We start from the raw sequence: 19,762 nt of genomic DNA on the forward strand, positions 1-19,762 counted from the left end.
TAATCCCATTGAGAACTTGTGGTCAATCCTCAAGAGGCGGGTGGACAAACAAAAACCCACTAATTCTGACAAACTCCAAGAAGTGATTATGAAAGAATGGGTTGCTATCAGTCAGGAATTGGCCCAGAAGTTGATTGAGAGCATGCCCAGTCGAATTGCAGAGGTCCTGAAAAAGAAGGGCCAACACTGCAAATACTGACTCTTTGCATAAGGCCTCATGCACACGACCGTTGTGTGCACCCGTGGCCGTTGTGCCGTTTTCCGTTTTTTTTCGCGGACCCATTGACTTTCAATGGGTCCGTGGAAAAATCGGAAAATGCACCGTTTTGCAGCCGCATCCGTGATCCGTGTTTCCTGGCCGTGAAAAAAATATGACCTGTCCTATTTTTTTCACGGCCAACGGTTCACAAACCCATTCAAGTCAATGGGTCCGTGAAAGAACACGGATGCACACAAGATTGGCATCCGTGTCCGTGATCCGTGGCCGTAGGTTAGTTTTTATACAGACGGATCCGAAGATCCGTCTGCATAAAAGCTTTTTCAAAGCTGAGTTTTCACTTTGTGAAAACTCAGAACCGACAGTATATTCTAACACAGAGGCGTTCCCATGGTGATGGGGACGCTTCAGGTTAGAATATACTAACAGAACTGTGTACATGACTGCCCCCTGCTGCCTGGAAAGTGCTGCCAGGCAGCAGGGGGCAGCACCCCCCCCTGTAGTTAACACATTGGTGGCCAGTGTGGCCGGCCCCCCTCCCTCCCCTGTAGTTAACTCGTTGGTGACCTGTCACTTACCAGTAGGAGGAGCTCCCGGCCGGACCTGTCACTTACCAGTAGGAGGAGCTCCCGACCGGACGCAGACCATCGCAGCTCGCAGGTAAGTATAATGGTTCTACAAATTGCTAAGTAACCATGGCAACCGGGACTGCAGTAGCGTCCTGGTTGCCATGGTTACCGATCGGAGCCCCAGCGATTAAACTGGGACTCCGATCGGTACACTCTGCTGCCACCAATGATAGGGGGGAGATTTTAATTAGGAGGGGGAGGGAGGGGAGAAGGCCCACTGGCCACCAACAAGTTAACTACAGGGGGGGAGGGGAGGGGGGGCCCACTGGCCACCAACGAGTTAACTACAGGGAGGGAGGGGGGGCCCACTGGCCACCAACGAGTTAACTACAGGGGGGGAGGGAGGGGGGGCCCACTGGCCACCAGCGAGTTAACTACAGGGGGGGAGGGAGGGGGGGCCCACTGGCCACCAATGAGTTAACTACAGGGGAGGGAGGGGGGGGCCAGCCACACTGGCCACCAATGTGTTAACTACAGGGGGGGGGCTGCCCCCTGCTGCCTGGCAGCACCTGCCAGGCAGCAGGGGGCAGTCATGTACACAGTTCTTTTAGTATATTCTAACCTGAAGCGTCCCCATCACCATGGGAACGCCTCTGTGTTAGAATATACTGTCGGATTTGAGTTTCACGATGTAACTCAAATCCGACGGTATATTCTAACATAGAGGCGTTCCCATGGTGATGGGGACGCTTCAAGTTAAAATATACCATCGGATTGGAGAAAACTCTGATCCGATGGTATATTAACTCCTGACTTTACATTGAAAGTCAATGGGGGACGGATCCGTTTGAAATTGCACCATATTGTGTCAACGTCAAACGGATCCGTCCCCATTGACTTGCATTGTAATTCAGGACGGATCCGTTTGGCTCCGCACGGCCTGGCGGACACCAAAACGACTTTTTTTTCATGTCCGTGGATCTTTCAAAAATCAAGGAAGACCCACGGACGAAAAAACGGTCACGGATCACGGAAAAACGGAACCACGTTTTGCGGACCGCAAAAAAATACGGTCGTGTGCATGAGGCCTAAATGTCATGTAATTGTCGATAAAAGCCTTTGAAACGTATGAAGTGCGTGTAATTATATTTCACTACATCCCAGAAACAACTGAAACAAAGATCTAAAAGCAGTTTAGCAGCAAACTTTGTGAAAACTAATATTTGTGTCATTCTCAAAACTTTTGGCCACGACTGTATATTCTGGGTGGCATCCTCCATATGTACCCTAAGAGATCCTTGGCTCTCTGGAGCATGGCTTAGGCAAGGTGCTGAATCTCCTTAAAGGGAACCTGTCATTGGGATTTTGTGTATACAGCTGAGGACATGGGTTGCTAGATGGCCGCTAGCACATCCGCAATATCCAGTCCCCATAGCTCTGTGTGCTTTTATTGTGTATAAAAACCGATTTGATCCATATGCAAATTAACCTGAGATGGGTCCTGTCCCTGACTCATCTCACATACAGGACTCATCTCAGGTTAATTTGCATATGTATCAAATTATTTTTTTACACAATGAAAGCACACAGAGCTATGGGGACTGGGTATTGCGGATGTGCTAGCGGCCATCTAGCAACCCATGTCCTCAGCTCTATACCCAAAATCCCGGTGACAGGTTCCCTTTAAGGAGATCAGTCCTCTATGGAGACTTATTAGCTGCATGGGAAATGAATAGGCAAAGAGGTATCTGCCAAGGAAGAGAACCATCTCACCAGCACCACCTATTGGAGATGGCTCCCTATGAGTCAAGATCTGACTTTTTAACAATCCTTGGGATTTGAAAAGGCAATATAGCCAGGCCAGATATACAGAGATACCTCTCTGGAGCAATGCATAGTCCCCAAGTGACCACTAAGTTTCCTCTTATGTACAGCCAGCTGAAACAAACAATGAGCCCCTAGTAAAATCCATCAGTAAATCCTGATTATTGTGCTTACATCATAAAGGTCGTCAGTTACATGATACATGCCCAGTTACATGTTCTTGTTTCTGTATTACGCACTACATTTAGATTTGTTTAAAAAGGTGTTCCGAGCTTAGAAAAACATGGGTGCTTAGTTTCAAAATAGCACTATGGGTTGTGTGTGGTATTGCAACCATGGACAAGGGTGGTGCTGTTTTAGGAAGAAAGCAGCCATGTTATTCTAATCCTGGACAACCTCTTTAACTGTTTTCTCTTATTAAAGTGCAGGGACGTTCATCCATGTGCAGGGCTGCGCCTTCATCCTATATGAGTAGGTAGAGGATTAGAACCAGTAGTATAGTTATAGAGAGTGACTGTTAGGGTCCCTGGTACCCTGGATCCAAGCTTTCCAGCTGCCTATATACTAGTAAACTGCATGATTCCCAAAACTCTAGGACCTATATTGAAAGTTGTAGCTTGCATCTGTAACATCCCAGAGTTATGTTACTAAACTCTTTTTCCCGCTACTATTTGTTGGTAACATGTGCCTTGTCATCTAATGTGATTTTACATAATACTCCTCACAAATGTGCATTTTCTAAGCCTGTTACATGTATTTGCTGTAATTTCCATGTACACCAGCAGGTGGCAGCAATGTGTCACCAGGGCTTTAGTAACAGTTTAGCATATCTAAACTGGAATAGTACATTCCAGTCTAGCTCCCCCCCCCCCTCTTTGAGCAGAGTGGGCTGGCCCATGTCCTGCCTCATGGGGAGGAGAAGGAAGTTATAATTAGTGTGCCAGCCACCCCGGCTAGGGGAAGGCTGTGCAAGTAGGAGCTCCCAGAAATAGGGATCCCAAACCAGGATCTTGTCTCAGTTGCGACCAAAGATCTTCATTCCCAGTCTGAGCCCTTCAGCCTCAGCTGGTTGACAAGCAAGCAGCCATCTCCAGAACTCCAGGACGAACCATTCCCTGTGAGCATAACTGTGAGTACCATCCAGAGACCAGGAGAAGCCAAATTCCTCCTCAGCTAGTCAGTCCCATACACAGCAGAAGATAGACAGGGCAGAAGATATAGATTCCTGCCATATCCTCCAGGCATATGATAGAAGCAGAAGAGATATTGATCCCTGCCACATATTGCCAATACCTGCTGGGAGCCAAGACTATTGCTGTACCTCATATGGATTAATGCTGCCTCCAGTAAAGACAAGTTGAATTATATCCCAAGTCCGGATCTCATTCATTGCTACCAAATCCCTCAATTACTCCTACTAGCAACACACTAATTTATTGCAAGTGAGCCAGGATCCAGGAGTCCAGCCGTACCCAGGTAGGAGACACCATTGACACTATACCTACTACCACACAGAGACATTACACCACTCTGGCATTCCTAACCTGGTACGTGAATTGTAACACCTTAAAGGGCCCTGAGACTGTACCCTGCGCACGCTGCAATTGGCGTCATGAACAAAAACAATAGACTTCTATATCCATATCCAGACCCACTGCATCATTTTGGCATCCGCCTAACCGTACCACGGTCCTGCTCATTGCACATTCTTTAAAGGGTAACTGAATTTTCAACTCAGTTACCCTTTAAAAAAAAAAGCATACCTTTTTTTAAAAAAAAAATGCATGTTCTGGCAGATGACATGATTTGGATTATATTCAAGCTTCCCCAAGCACTCAGGTGCTGCTACTTGCTCTAAGGAGCACATTCTGCTGTCCTCTCGGAGCGGGTGGGCTTGGCAGTCTGCCAGTACTATACTGGTCTAGACTTCCCTTGACAAACTTGTAACCAGCCTCAGGAGAGCTGAGATTCATAAATAAAGTATACTACTTCTCTCGTGTGCCTTTCAAAATTAAGATCAGCCCAACGTTTGTGTCTCTGTGTGTGTATCGGTGTGTATTAGTTCAGTTCTTCTCTCCAGTGTCTGAGATGATTAGGTTGGCAGCCTTCCAGCCCTGAGCTCTGGATGGAGGAGGGGCCCCTGCACGAAATTAGACTTTCACTGAGCTCAGGAGTGAGCCAGAGAAGAAAGATGCACTCACTTCTGTCCATCTAGCTGTCTCTCTGCCGTTAAGGACGGCATTCACTTAGTAACAGTGAGTGTACAGTAACCTTTCTAGAAGGGTGAACTCTAGTGGCAGGGATTTCAAAAAGAGTTGTAGGTTGAATAACATGAACATTTTTAATTTGCACATTTCAGATTCACCTAAAGTGATCATTAAGAATAAATTGTCTGAAAAGTTAGTGCCCATTTAAGACCTGAGGTAATATCAGTAGTGATGAGCGAAGTATTCCAAAATTCGATTCGGCTGATTTGCCGAATTTTACAGTACAAAAAAATTCACTTTGTGACAAATTACTTTGTCACGAGGCGCATTTCTTTGTAAGCAGTGGGTCCAATGATGGGGAGCGGCGATTGCGCCATCGCCCGTCATTGTACCTCTCAGAGGCCGTGTTCATAGCTGATCACGGCATCTGATAGTAAAACCAGAGTGTTAAATTAAAAACAAAACTTAAACAATCATACTTACCTCATCAATTTGCTCGTGATGGGTCGGTTGCCGCCATCTCGATTGAAGATCTGGTGCGAAATTCCACGTGGCCCGTGACTGACCACGTCACCGCGCAAGGGATTTCATGCAAGATCTTCAAGCAAGATGGCTTGAAGATCTTGCATGAAATCCCTTGCGCGGTGACGTGGTCAGTCACGGGCCACGTGGAATTTCGCACCAGATCTTCAATCGAGATGGCGGCGACTGGCCCGTTGCAAGCAAATGGATGAGGTGAGTATGATTTTTTTTTTTTTTAGGATTTTTTTTTACACCATTTGAAGTAAAACTGAATCGCTACCACAAAACACAAGGAAATTCGGCTTTGTGGCAAATAGAATTTATCCTGAAATTTGGATCGAAGTCCACTTTGTGGACTTTGATTCGCTCAACACTAAACGTCAGTACCTGCCCCCTCCGCAATTATTGCATATCATTTATAGTATTGGCAACCTCTTTTGTGGCAGACATTCCTTAGACACCATGTCAGGATGTTATTGCCCCCTCGGTTCCCGCTATAACTACATCTCTATTAGGTTCACATTTCTGGTGTATTTTTCATGTTTCTCTTCTGTTCTGTTCTAGAAGCAAAAAAAATGAAGAGAACAGCAGCGCTTAATCCATCAAATGATGGACCCCATAGACTATAATGGGGTCCAATGGGTTTTTGGATAGAATGTTGTAGAATCAGCGGTTTAAGCTGCTATATGTCTAATGTATCTGGCCAGATTCAGTTTGGGTCATTAGATGACAAAATTAGGTAATGACATTTTAAATTAAAATATTTCACATAAGAAAATGTCCACATTTTTTGTTCTGCAAACATATCAATGGGGAAACGTAATGTGTGTAGAATTCTGAATTCATCATTTTCCACAGTTTCATTGGACAAAATTCCAGTACAGGTATAGAAAAGCTCACTTTGTCACTTGTCACAAGACATCGTAACAGATTGTGTGTGGGTTTTCCATAGGACAGCAGTTTAGGATTTATAACGTCATAACTTACTAAGTTATCCTACAATTGTTTGCCACTACTGGCATTCATGGGATAGGTGATACATGCGTTATATGGAGAAAAACATTTGCGTGTATGTACATTATTGATTACATTACATTTATCCACGTTTACGCTCAATTGCCAAGTGAATGCCCAAATACTCAGGTCATTTATCAAACTGGTGTAATGTAGAACTGGCTTAGTTGCCCATAGCAACCAATCAGATCCCACCTTTCATTTTGGACACTTCCTTTGGAAAATGAAAGGTGGAATTTGATTGGTTGCTATGGGCACCTAAGCGAGTTCTACTTTACACCAGTTTTATCAAAGTCAGCTTGTAGTTTATGGAAATTGTCCATAGACTGCACAATACTACAAAGAAAGAGTGCTATTAATCCCGTCCTCGATATCATTAATAAATACATTAAATAATAGAGGACCCAGCACCGAACCTTGGGGTACACCACTTATAACCTGGGACCATTCGGAATAGGAATCATTGACCACAACTCTCTGGACACGATCCTTCAGCCAGTTTTTAATCCAGTTACAAACTATACTTTCCAAGCCTATAGACCTTACTTTACCTATTAAATATCTATGAGGGACATTATTAAAAGCCTTTGCAAAATCCAAGAACACTACATCCACAGCGCCCCTCTGTCCAGGCTTCTACTTACCTCCTAAATGAATACAAATCAGATTAGTCAAGTTAGGCTACGTCTACACGACGACATTTGTCGCGCGACAGATAGGGCACAACTACACTGCAACATTTGTAGCGCAACATTTTGTTGCACTAATGTCGCGCGACAATTTTTATAATGGCAGTCTATGGTGTCGCACTGCAACATGCAACATGCTGCGACGCAACAGTCGCAGAAAAATCCATTCGAGATGGATTTTTCTGCGACTGTTGCGTCGCAGTCGCAGCATGTTGCATGTTGCAGTGCGACACCATAGACTGCCATTATAAAAATTGTCGCGCGACATTAGTGCAACAAAATGTCGCGTGACAAATGTCGTTGTGTAGACGTAGCCTTAGACAACTTCTGTCCTTGATAAAATGGTGCTGGATTTAAAGGGGTATTCCAGCGAGAAGAAGTTATTCGCTATCTACAGGACTGGCTATGACTATTAGATTGGTAGAGACTGGACTACTGGGACCCCTAACTTTCACGAGAATGGGGTCCCCATACTCCAAAGTTGTCACCAGAACTGTGTAGTGGAGCGTTGCTCCAATTGAAGTGAATCCACTACAGTCCGCTACACAATGGATGGAGTTGTGAAGTTCTAGCGCCGAGTTCCAGAACCCGAGCTGCAGCCAATCAGATATTGATGACCTATCCTGACTATAGACCATCAATATAAAATATCCAGAAAACCGCCTTCAGACAGGTTTACCTGCAACCCTATGTGATGGCGTGATGAATTGTGATAAATGACAAACAGCTCTTCTACGCCTGTGAATCCCTGGAAAAAAACTGGTTGAAAAAGAGGGATACTTACCTGCTTTCGTCTCTTTGAAGCAACTCAACTTCCTCATGCCCATCGCCGCCATTCTCCTTGGTACCCCTCGCTGTCACACTGCAGCAACCCATACCAGGACAGTGGTGTCAGCGTGCTCTGAGGATCAGCGAAACCTCATAGACACATAGGCAAGTTGGAGATGTGGGGAGAGGTGGGATTGCCTCACACATCCTTCCTCTACAAATCACAACTGTGAGGAGAGGGGGAGCCGGACAGAGACAATATGCTAGAAAATTCAGAAACCGGTAGTGTGAAATGGTGAGAGCTTCCTGTTAAGTTCAAGCTTGTTTCTCTTTCCTGCAGAAGGAGATGACCTGAGGGGGGAGGGAAACGGAGTGACTTTCTCAGTTTCAGGAAAGAATAGAACTTGTAGACAGGGCGAAAGGGGAGAGAGAGGCTGAGGAGACACTGACAAAGAAGTCAGGGACATCAGATTAACCCTGTGCTAGATTGCTGAACCTGAAGGAGGGAACTAAGTCCAAGACGGCGGTTGAATCACGGAGGACTGTAGCGTAGCATTACGTGTGAGGAGCAGGTATAAAGCCGTCTGTGCTATCAGCATGGAGTGACACGTAGAAATAATTCTACAAGTCAAAGACTGTCAGGTATTTCCTACAGAAATACTAAGCTTTTTTCTTTTTTTTTGATGTGGATGTAGAATGACAGTACAGCCAAGATGCGATCAACTTACTGAATCAAGTGGAAAAGGAGCTTGTCACGAAAAATGAAATGAGTCCTTTAAAGCATTGTTGTCATACAGTGGCATTTATGTCTTCGACAGTCGTATTGGTTACAGTACACGTCACCATTTTGTAGACTTGTTGGGTTCTCAAAAAAAATCCTTTGTTTTACACCCTTGGTCAGGGGCGGACATACCTTTATGTGTAGTAGGTAAGGAGACCCACCGCAGCCTTATAAGCAACTTCCGACTGTCTATGAGATTTAGAGATGAGCGAAGTTGTGGAAAATTCGATTCAGCTGCTTCACTGAATTTCACAAAGAAATTTGCTTCATGATTAATTACTTCGTCACAAAGAGCATTATTTGTATGTAGTGGGCGCAATGATGGGAAACAGTGATTGTGCTGCCCCCCATCATTGAACCCCTCAGATGCTGCGTTCATCGCTCAAAGCAACTTTCGACTGTCTATGAGATTTAGAGATGAACGAAGTTCTGAAAAAGTAGATTCGGCTGCTTCTCTGAATTAGATAACTGCAAATGGTGCACCACACTAATATGCAACTGACAATACAAGCTAAACCCTCACACTGATGAAAAAAAAATTTGATTTTAGCCAATATATTCCTGTCAGGAAAGGATATCTCAGTGTAGCGCGGGACCTACCGCTAACCTACCTATAGTGTGTGAACACTGTCTGATAGGTGCCAAGGTCGACTCACAGCCAGACTCCCACATACCTCCAAAGTAGGATCACTAATACAATAGGAGGAGGGAGGAGGCTGCGAGCCCCACCTATGGCAGGCCATGTGACACAGGCCAGCAGGTGCACTAGAATGTTACCAACGATAAGCATCCGCACATTCAATACATATCAAGAAAAATCACAGAATAGAGTGGCCTTACTGGGAGGAAATGCTCAAACCCCAAATACTGTAGCGTATTTATAACCGGGGGAGCAGATCCTCCACATGTGATCGGTTGCTAACGGCAATCCCCAGCATAAATGCATACAATGGAGGATGCCGGCAGCGGACCACATGTACCACAAAACATCCTACACAAGATGAAATAATGTGTGGATGAAAATATAAGAGTACACACTAATATGCTACTGACAATACAATGCTAAACCCTCACACTGATGTTAAAAAAATAAAATTTTAGCCAATATATTCCTGTCAGGAACATATCGGAGCCCGTGCACCCCGCCAAGGCTAGGAGCAGGCGTTGCGTGCTTCCTTCACAGCACCACCGGCAGCCTGCGCAAGGAGAGGGGCAAGGATGTAGCCTGCGAGCAGCAGGGGAGCTGAGCGGCAATAATGATGATCGGTGCTCGGCTGAGTTGGGCCCCTGTGAGTCACGTGATGCTGGCCACGTCATGTGACTCACCAGCCAGGCCTATTTAAACAGGCAGCCTGATGGCCACAGGTTGCCTGTGCTTAAGGTCTTTATACGCTCTTGTATTCCTGGCATTGTGTTCCTGAATCCTGACCTTGGCTCTGCTCGTTTGACCTCGCTTCTGCTCATCCCCTGTTGCTTGTCGTGATCTCCTGGTACTGACTTCCGGCTTGTGTTTGGACTCGCTCTTGTTGCTCGCTTGTACTGATTTGACTTCCTGGTATTTGACTTCGGCTAGTTTGACTTGCTTTGTGTTCTGTTTGTCCTGTCTTTTGTTTTCCCCTTCACTTACTTAAGTTAGGGACTGCCGTCCAGTTGCACCCCGTTACCTAGGACGTGCAAGTAGGTAGGGTCAGTGGCGTGGGTGGCAGTCAGGGGTGCTCACCTCCCTACCCCCGTCCGTGAAAAAGTCACAGGCTCACCTACATTATGGACCCTGTGCGAGTGCTCACTGATCAGGTCCATAACCTTCCGCAAATTGTACATGAGTTAGGGGAAAGATTACAGCAACAGGAATCTGCTCAGACCCTACAGTACCTGTACCGGGTCCTCCGTACAGCACATGGAACCCTATGTTAAGTTGCCGGATCGGATTTCAGGGGACCGCAGATGTTTCCTTGCATTTATGGAGAGCTGTAAGTTGTACTTCCGTTTACGACCCTATTCTTCTGGATCCGAACAACAAAAAGTGGGGATTGTTATCTCTCTGTTACAAGGTGACCCACAGGAATGGGCATACTCCCTTTTCACTGACTCCCCGTGTCTTATGTCTGTTGAAGCATTTTTTCAGGCTCTGGGTATCCTCTATGATGAACCGGATAGGTTGACCGTGGCTGAGTCCTAGTTGAAATCTCTCACACAGGGAAACCGACCAGTATTGGAATATTGCAGTCAATTTCGGATGTGGTGTGTTCCGAAATTGACTGAAAAGTCTTAAAGACATGTTACTTAGCTACCCCTGTCCTGACACTTTAGGACAAATTATGACTCTTGCTGTGAGAATGGACAGACACATTATGGAACGTCAGGCAGAGCATCTGTTCTTTCCACAGGCTACGACCAAACCTGATTTCTTTCCTGTGGGGGTCCAGGCGGAAACTCTTTTGGATGAGCCCATGCAATTTGGCATGACGAGGAGAGACCAACGTCACCAGCGATGTACATGTTTCTATTGTGCCGACTTTGGCCATTGGGTACGACATTGCCCCAAGGTCCCTCCTTCCGGAAGGTCACCCAAACCTGATGTTTCCAAGGATAAAGTACTTCCAGAGGTGGTAAAGAAAAAACTATTAGTACCAGTGATGATTTCTTTTGGTTCTAGTAAGGGTACTGGGGAGGCCTTTATTGACTCGTGTTCCTCCTTTTGTTGATTATAAATTTATTCTCTCTATGGGAATACCTATGTTGGCTCTTCCTAGCCCAATCCACATAGTTGTCATTGACTCTGCTCCTTTGGTGGGTGGAACAGTCAAATTTTGTACTCCTGAGGTTACTATAACTGTGGGGGTTTGTCACACCGAAATTTGTTATTTTCTTGTATTAGAGAACTTACCTGTAGAAGTGGTTTTGGGCATGCCATGGCTTCACTTTCATAACCCTGTCATTAATTGGGCTACTGGCGAAGTTGAGAAGTTGGGTCCTAAATGTTTTTTTTCTATTGTTTACCGGTTGTACAGGCTGGAATCACGATTGAATCTAAAAACCTCCCTCCGCGCATTAGTGACTTTATTGATGTTTTTTCCTCATCTGATGTTGAGAAACTGTCACCCCACAGACCATATGATTGTGCCATTAATCTCATTGCAGGATGTAAGTTTCCAAAGGGCCGTATTTATAATTGATCTGGTCCTGAGCGAATCCATATGAAGGAGTATCTCAAAGAAAGTTTATTAAAAGGTCATATCAGACTCTCTGTTTCACCTATGGGGGCAGGGTTCTTTTTTGTGGAGAAAAAGGATGGAGCTTTGAGACCCTGTATTGATTATAGGGAAGTAAACAAAATCACTATTAAAAATCAGTATTCCCTACCATTGATTCCAGACCTGTTCAATCAGGTGCTTGGGGCCTGTTGGTTTTCTAAGCTTGATTTAAAAGGAGCCTACAATTTGATTCGTATTAGGGAGGGGGATGAGTGGAAGACATCTTTTAACACTCCTGAGGGTCACTTCGAATATTTGGTCATGCCGTTTGGTCTCTGTATTGCACCAGCGGTATTTCAAAACTTCGTTAATGACATTTTCAGGAACTTTATTCGCAAATTTATGATAGTTTACTTGGATGACATCCTGATCTTTTCACCTAGTTGGGAATCCCATGTCACCCATACCAGGCAAGTGCTGGACTTTCCTAGGGAAAATCAATTATTTGTCAAGAAAGAAAAGTGTATTTTTGGGGTCCAAAAGATTTAGTTTTTAGGTTATATACTTACCCCTTAATCTTTTAAGATGGATCTGGGGAAAGTACAAGCCATTAAAGAGTGGGTGAGACTTTCTTCCCTTAACGCTTTCTGGGGTTTGCTAATTATCGAAAATTTATAAAAAAAACTTTTTGGTAATCGCTAAACCTTTGACCAACCTAACCAGGAAGGGGGAGGATCTTGTCAATTGGTCATCTGAGGAGATAGAAGCCTTTGAACCCCTCAAGAGGTGTTTGGGTAATTCCCCGGTCCTGATTCAGCCGGATCAAGAAAAGCTGTTTATTGTCGAGGTCGATGCATCTGAGGATGGAGTAGGAGCAGTTCTCTCTGAGGGATCATCTAATCTTACTAATTTAAGGCCATGTGCGTTTCTCTCGAGGAAGTTCTCCTCTACCGAGAGAAATTACAACATTGGGAACTGAGAACTGCTCGCTATTAAATGGGCTTTTGAGGAATGGCAACATTTTTTGGAGGGGGCTCAGCATTGTATCACTGTTCTTACTGATCATAAAAATCTATTGTTTCTGCAAACAGTTTTAAGTTTTCTATTACTTTCAGGCCAGAAGGTAAAACTGTAAAAGCCGATGCCTTATCCCAAAGTTTTTATGCCTTTCAACCGCCAGACACTCCTCCTGAACCTATTTTGCCAGCTGGTATCATTGTGGCCTCAATGTCCTCCGATCTTACTACCGAAATTGAGGCGGTACAACATCTAGCTCCGGTACAGTCTTCCCATGATTAATTGTTTGTTCCAGTTCACTTATGTCTCCGGCTTTTGGGTGAGTGTCATAATTCAGTGTTATGTGGACACCCCGGTGTTTATGCCACCAAGGAACTCATCTCCAGGTCCTACTGGTGGCCCATGTTATCTAGAGATGTGAACTCGTATGTGTCTTCATGTGAGGTATGTGCCAGAGCCAAAACTCCCAGAACTTGCCCGGCTGGTGAGTTACGACAAGTCCCCATTTCCAGTAGACCGTGGTCACATATTTCCATGGATTTTATTACCAACTTGCCAGTCTCCGAGGGTAAGTCGGTGGTATGGGTAGTGGTCGATAGATTTTGTAAAATGGTGCATTTTGTTCCACTGTCAAAGCTCCGTAATGCTAATACTGGCTTCTCTGTTTGTGGATCATGTGGTACTTCTTCATGGGATTCCAGAGAATGTTGTCTCTGATAGAGGCGTTCAATTTGTTTCTAGGTTCTGGAAAGCCTTCTGTCATAAATGTGTTATTTATTTGTCCTTTTCTTCCGCCTTTCACCCTGAAACTAACGGTCAAACCGAACGGTTGAACCAGTGGATGGAACAGTTCTTAAGATGTTATGTTTCTGATAATCAACTGTTGTGGGTGCGACATCTACCCTTGGCTGAGTTTGCTATCAACAACCGGGTGAACTCATCCACGGGAGTGTCGCCATTCTTCTGTAATCTTGGGTTCCATCCACGATTTAATTAATTGTCGCCGTCTTCTTCACAAGTTCCGGAAGCAGATAAATTGGTTAGAGAACTGTGCACAGTCTTGGCCCAGGTTCAGTCAAACCTGAAGAAAGCTCAGGAGGTTCAAAAAATCAAGGCTGATAATAGACGCTCTCATGGGGTGGATTTTGTGGTGGGTGAGAAGGTATGGCTATCTACCAAAAATCTGTCTCTTAAACTACCATCTAATAAGTTTGCTCCATGATTTATTGGTCCTTATGATATTATTAAGGTTATTAACCCTGTATCATTTAAACTAAAACTACCTGATTCCTTTCGCATCCACAATGTGTTTCACAAATCTTTACTAAAGAAGTATGTGTCACCTGTCGTTCATTCAGAGGAACCTCCGCCTCCAGTGGAGGTTGCCGGACAACTGGAATTCGAGGTCTTAAGGATTATTATTGATAGAAAAGTCCGGAATTCTTTCCAGTATCTGGTGCATTGGAAGGGTTTCGGGCCAGAAGAGAGGTCACCAGACTGGTGAAGAGGTTCCATCTGGCTCATCCGGAGAAACCCAATCCTATGACTTTGGGTCTGGTGGCCCCTCGTAGAAGGGGAGGTTCTGTAACGAGGGGCAGGCGGCGCGACAATACAATGCTAAACCCTCACACTGATGTTAAAAAAATTTGATTTTAGCGAGAATATTCCTGTCAGGAACATATCGGAGCCCGCGCACCCCGCCAAGGCTAGGGGCAGGCGTCGCGTGCTTCCTTCACAGCACCACCGGCAACTTGCGCAAGGAGAGGGGCAAGGATGTATCCTGCGTCCTCGTCTCCATGGCAGCAGGCGAGCAGCAGGGGAGCTGAGTGCCGATAATGATGATCGGTGCTCGACTGAGTTGGGCTGCTGTGAGTCACGTGATGCTGGCCACGTCATGTGACTAACCAGCCAGGCCTATTTAAACAGGCAGACTGATGGCCACAGGTTGCCTGTAATTAAGGTCTTTATACGCTCCTGTATTCCTGGCATTGTGTTCCTGAATCCTGACCTCGGCTCTGCTCATTTGACCTCGCTTCTGCTCATACTCTGTTGCTTGTCATAATTTCCTGGTACTGACTTCCAGCTTTAACTCGCTCTTGTTGATGCCTTGTACTGATTTGACTTCCTGGTATTTGACTTTGGCTAGTTTGACTTGCTTTGTGTTCTGTTTGTCCCGTCTTTTGTTTTCCCCTGCACTTACTTAAGTTACGGACTGCCGTCCAGTTGCGCCCCGTTAGGGCGGATCGTGCAAGTAGGTAGGGTCAATGGTGTGGTTGGAAGTCAGGGGTGCACGCTTCCCTACCCCCGTCCATGACCATGTGTGAACACTGTCCGATAGGTGCCAAGGTCCGACTCACAGCCAAACTCCCACATACCTCCAAAGTAAGATCACTTACAATACAATAGGAGGAGGGAGGAGGCTGCGAGCCTCACCTATGGAAGGCCATGTGACACAGGCTAGCAGGTGCACTAGAATGTTACCAACGATAAGCATCCGCACCTTCAATACATATCAAGAAAAATCGCAGAATAGAGTGGCCTTACTGGGAGGAAATGCTCAAACCCAGTGGCGTAGGGATCGCCATAGCAACCATAGCAGTGGCTATGGGGCCCTACGCCACTGGGGGCCCGTCCGAGCCGCCTTCTGTTGATTATTTTTTTTTATTTTTTTACACACACTACAAACAGCAGCCAGGCCCGAGCCACGGACCGCCCGCCCACTACACTAGTGTAGTGGGCGGGGAGCGGGCAGTCCGCGGCTCAGGCTTGGCTGGGGAAGAGTCAGGGCCGGGCCGACACAGAGGCTGGGGAGGCTCCAGCCAGGCCACTGAGTAAGGAAGATCCGATCATATTCTAACCCCCAGGCGTTCCCATGGTGACGGGGACGGTTGCCTGGGGGTTAGAATATACCATCGGATCTGAGTTTTCAAACTCAAATCCGATGGTATATTCTAACCCCCAGGCGTTCCCATAGTGACAGGAACGCTTGCCTGGGGGTTAGAATATACAGGGCCACTCCGCTCACAGGAGAACATTTATAAACTAATTAGTAACTTGAACTTTAATCATTGACAGTGCTGAATGGTGATCTCTTTACTTGCATTGGATACCTTAGCTCTGTCTTAGCTCCGGTAACGGTAACAGCAGGCAGTGCGGGGGGCGGCACTCACTCACTGACGTCACACGCCTGCTCCTCCCACTAGGCGGTGCAGGCGCGTGACGTCAGTGAGTGAGCGCCGCCCGCCCGCACTGCCTGCTGTACCGTTACCAGAACTAAGGTATCCAATGCAAGAGATCAGCATTCAGCACTGTCAATGATTAAAGTTCAAGTTACTAATTAGTTTATAAATGTGCTCGTGTGAGCGTCGGGGAGGGGGATCTGTGGATGGCACTATTTAGGGGAGGGGGATCTGTGGATGGCACTGTTTAGGGGAGGGGGATCTGTGGATGGCACTATTTAGGGGAGGGGGATCTGTGGATGGCACTATTTAGGGGAGGGGGATCTGTGGATGGCACTGTTTAGGGAAGGGGGATCTGTGGATGGCACTATTTAGGGGAGGGGGATCTGTGGATGGCACTATTTAGGGGAGGGGGATCTGTGGATGGCACTATTTAGGGGAGGGGGATCTGTGGATGGCACTGTTTAGGGGAGGGGGATCTGTGGATGGCACTATTTAGGGGAGGGGGATCTGTGGATGGCACTGTTTAGGGGAGGGGGATCTGTGGATGGCACTGTTTAGGGGAGGGGGATCTGTGGATGGCACTGTGTAGGGGAGGGGGATCTGTGGATGGCACTATTTAGGGGAGGGGGATCTGTGGATGGCACTATTTAGGGGAGGAGGATCTGTGGATGGCACTGTTTAGGGGAGAGGGATCTGTGGATGACACTGTTTAGGGGAGGGGGATCTGTGGATGGCACTATTTAGGGGAGGGGGATCTGTGGATGGCACTATTTAGGGGAGGGGATCTGTGGATGGCACTATTTAGGGGAGGGGGATCTGTGGATGGCACTGTTTAGGGGAGGGGATCTGTGGATGGCACTATTTAGGGGAGGGGGATCTGTGGATGGCACTATTTAGGGAAGGGGGATCTGTGGATGGCACTATTTAGCGGAGGGGGATCTGTGGATGGCACTATTTAGGGGAGGGGGATCTGTGGATGGCACTATTTAGGGGAGGGGGATCTGTGGATGGCACTGTTGAGGGGAGGGGGATCTGTGGATGGCACTATTTAGGGGAGGGGGATCTGTGGATGGCACTATTTAGGGGAGGGGGATCTGTGGATGGCACTATTTAGGGGAGGGGGATCTGTGGATGGCACTGTGTAGGGGAGGGGGATCTGTGGATGGCACTGTGTAGGGGAGGGGGATCTGTGGATGGCACTATTTAGGGGAGGGGGATCTGTGGATGGCACTATTTAGGGGAGGGGGATCTGTGGATGGCACTATTTAGGGGAGGGGGATCTGTGGATGGCACTATTTAGGGGAGGGGGATCTGTGGATGGCACTATTTAGGGAAGGGGGATCTGTGGATGGCACTATTTAGCGGAGGGGGATCTGTGGATGGCACTATTTAGGGGAGGGGGATCTGTGGATGGCACTATTTAGGGGAGGGGGATCTGTGGATGGCACTGTTTAGGGGAGGGGGATCAGTGGATGGCACTATTTAGGGGAGGGGGATCTGTGGATGGCACTATTTAGGGGAGGGGGATCTGTGGATGGCACTATTTAGGGGAGGGGGATCTGTGGATGGCACTGTGTAGGGGAGGGGGATCTGTGGATGGCACTGTTTAGGGGAGGGGGATCTGTGGATGGCACTGTGTAGGGGAGGGGGATCTGTGGATGGCACTATTTAGGGGAGGGGGATCTGTGGATGGCACTATTTAGGGGAGGGGGATCTGTGGATGGCACTATTTAGGGGAGGAGGATCTGTGGATGGCACTGTTTAGGGGAGAGGGATCTGTGGATGGCACTGTTTAGGGGAGAGGGATCTGTGGATGGCACTGTTTAGGGGAGGGGGATCTGTGGATGGCACTATTTAGGGGAGGGGGATCTGTGGATGGCACTATTTAGGGTAGGGGGATCTGTGGATGGCACTGGGGGGGGGGGGGCATAAAATTATTTTTGCTATGGGGCCCATGCATTTCTAGCTACGCCCCTGATCAAACCACAAATACTGTAGCGTATTTATAACCGGGGGAGTAGATCCTCCACATGTGATCCGCGGACCACATGTACCACAAAAACATCCTACCTTTCTTGATATGTATTGAATGTGCGGACGCTTATCTGCCCAAACCCCTGAATAAGCCAGGTCACAGACGAAACCTGTCGGGGGGCAGATACGGCTTTTAATGTTTGTCTGTCCACTCCAGCGTAGTCAGTCTATGTGTAGTGAACAATCACATTGAAACAGAGCATCGCATCTCAGTGACAGTATTAGTCTGTTAGCCCAGTGCAGCTCAGAATTAGTGAACCAGCATAGCAGAATGCTAGGCAGGGCAGTGTATGCAATGTGACATAGTGTCAGACAAGATTGCTATGCCTCAGATGTATGTGGATGCCAGTGAAACAACCGATTTACGATTGTATAACAGACAGCTTGCAGTATAGTGCTAGACTCGATGTGCTGCTAATTAAAGCTATCTTAATGTCAGTGCATTAACTGACTCAGTCTCAGGTCTGACAGCTATTGACATAGTGTCAGCTATTATGGGTCACCACCTGTTTAGATGTCAGTGGATAGATCATCAGTTTAAACAAACTGCAGGACCCCTTTAACATAAGCTGAGACTTCAGTTACCATCTAATTTAGACTCTCTTAGCCAAATCACTTAAAGGGGTTGTCCCAAGAAAAAATATCTGATTCTGAATACTTTTGTAATTCCATGTAATAAAAAATTCTGTATAACCACTGAGTTATTCAATAAAATGTATCTGTATGGCGCCATCCCCTCCAGGACGCTCGATTCGCCTTTTTTTTTTTTGTCACCTTGTCCTCCCAGAAAATAGGATAGGACTGTTCCATAAAATGTGGAATGTACACGGCTTTTTTGGTGTTTTACTATTTTCTTTGCGTGGTATAGAATGGTATTGAGTATCACAATACTTTTTTATGGTATCGAAATCTAATCAAAATTTTGTTATCGTGACAGCCCTACTGGGGAGTAGACCTGTCCGTCTGCAGCATTAAGAAATCGTTGACTGCCTTCCTCTGCTCATATAGGTGGTCTAACATATGGAGCATGGAGTTTCAACAGTATATTTATAATTTCCTGTGCAAATTTTCTGCCATTATTATAAACGTTGGAGCTATAGCTCTGTGCAGATGTAAGTCACATCATTGGGGCAGACACATAGCAGAGGGCCTCTGAGCAGTGTATGTGCCCCTTGCTCTCCAGTAGCTCATCACAAAGCATCTCCATTATGTCAATCTCAAAATCCACTAATATACAGTATGCCATCTTACTAACTCAGTCCCTTACATCCAATCCAATTAGGAAGCTGCTGGAAGCTTTTAGGGTATATTATGATGTCAGTCCATACCTGCCACTGCCTCGCTCTCCTGAGCGGTCTCTGCATCTCTTACCTAGCCCTTCGTACTGCTTTACCGGTGGTCCGGACCAAAGAACCCTCTTCTGCCACTGGCAGTGGCTTTGGCCGCTGGCGCTCCATGTGGGCTCTGCTGTCTGCTCTCCTTCAAAGTCTGTATGGTAGGATGCGCAGATACTCGCTCTTTGCCTCTTAAATGGTCAGTGTGCGCAAGTCTGAATTCTTCCTCAGCCTATGGCTGGCTGCCTCAGGGTATATAAGGCACCTTCCTAATTGGGAGGGTGCCTGTGCTTTAGGTTTCTAGTTAACCAGTGAAGATGAGTTAATTCTGTCTGACTTCCCGTGTACAGAACGTCTGCCTGACAACTGACTGATTCTCCACTGCCTGTCCTGACTGTGGACCTGCCTGT

At 46.5% G+C, this 19,762-nt stretch overlaps 1 protein-coding gene across 1 annotated transcript in view; it reads right to left on the reverse strand.

Moving 5' to 3' along the window:
* The window catches only part of LOC120997064 (probable pleckstrin homology domain-containing family N member 1), a 94,671-nt gene extending 86,591 nt beyond the window's left edge, over positions 1-8,080 (reverse strand). The window contains exon 1 of the mRNA XM_040426976.1: positions 7,827-8,080. Within this exon, the coding sequence (XP_040282910.1) occupies positions 7,827-7,918 (92 nt within the window). The 5' untranslated portion in view covers positions 7,919-8,080. The remainder of the gene's footprint in view (positions 1-7,826) is intronic.
* Positions 8,081-19,762: the final 11,682 nt, after the last annotated feature.

This window comes from Bufo bufo, chromosome 1 (genome assembly GCF_905171765.1).
Source record: "Bufo bufo chromosome 1, aBufBuf1.1, whole genome shotgun sequence".
NCBI classification, from domain to species: Eukaryota; Metazoa; Chordata; class Amphibia; order Anura; family Bufonidae; genus Bufo; species Bufo bufo.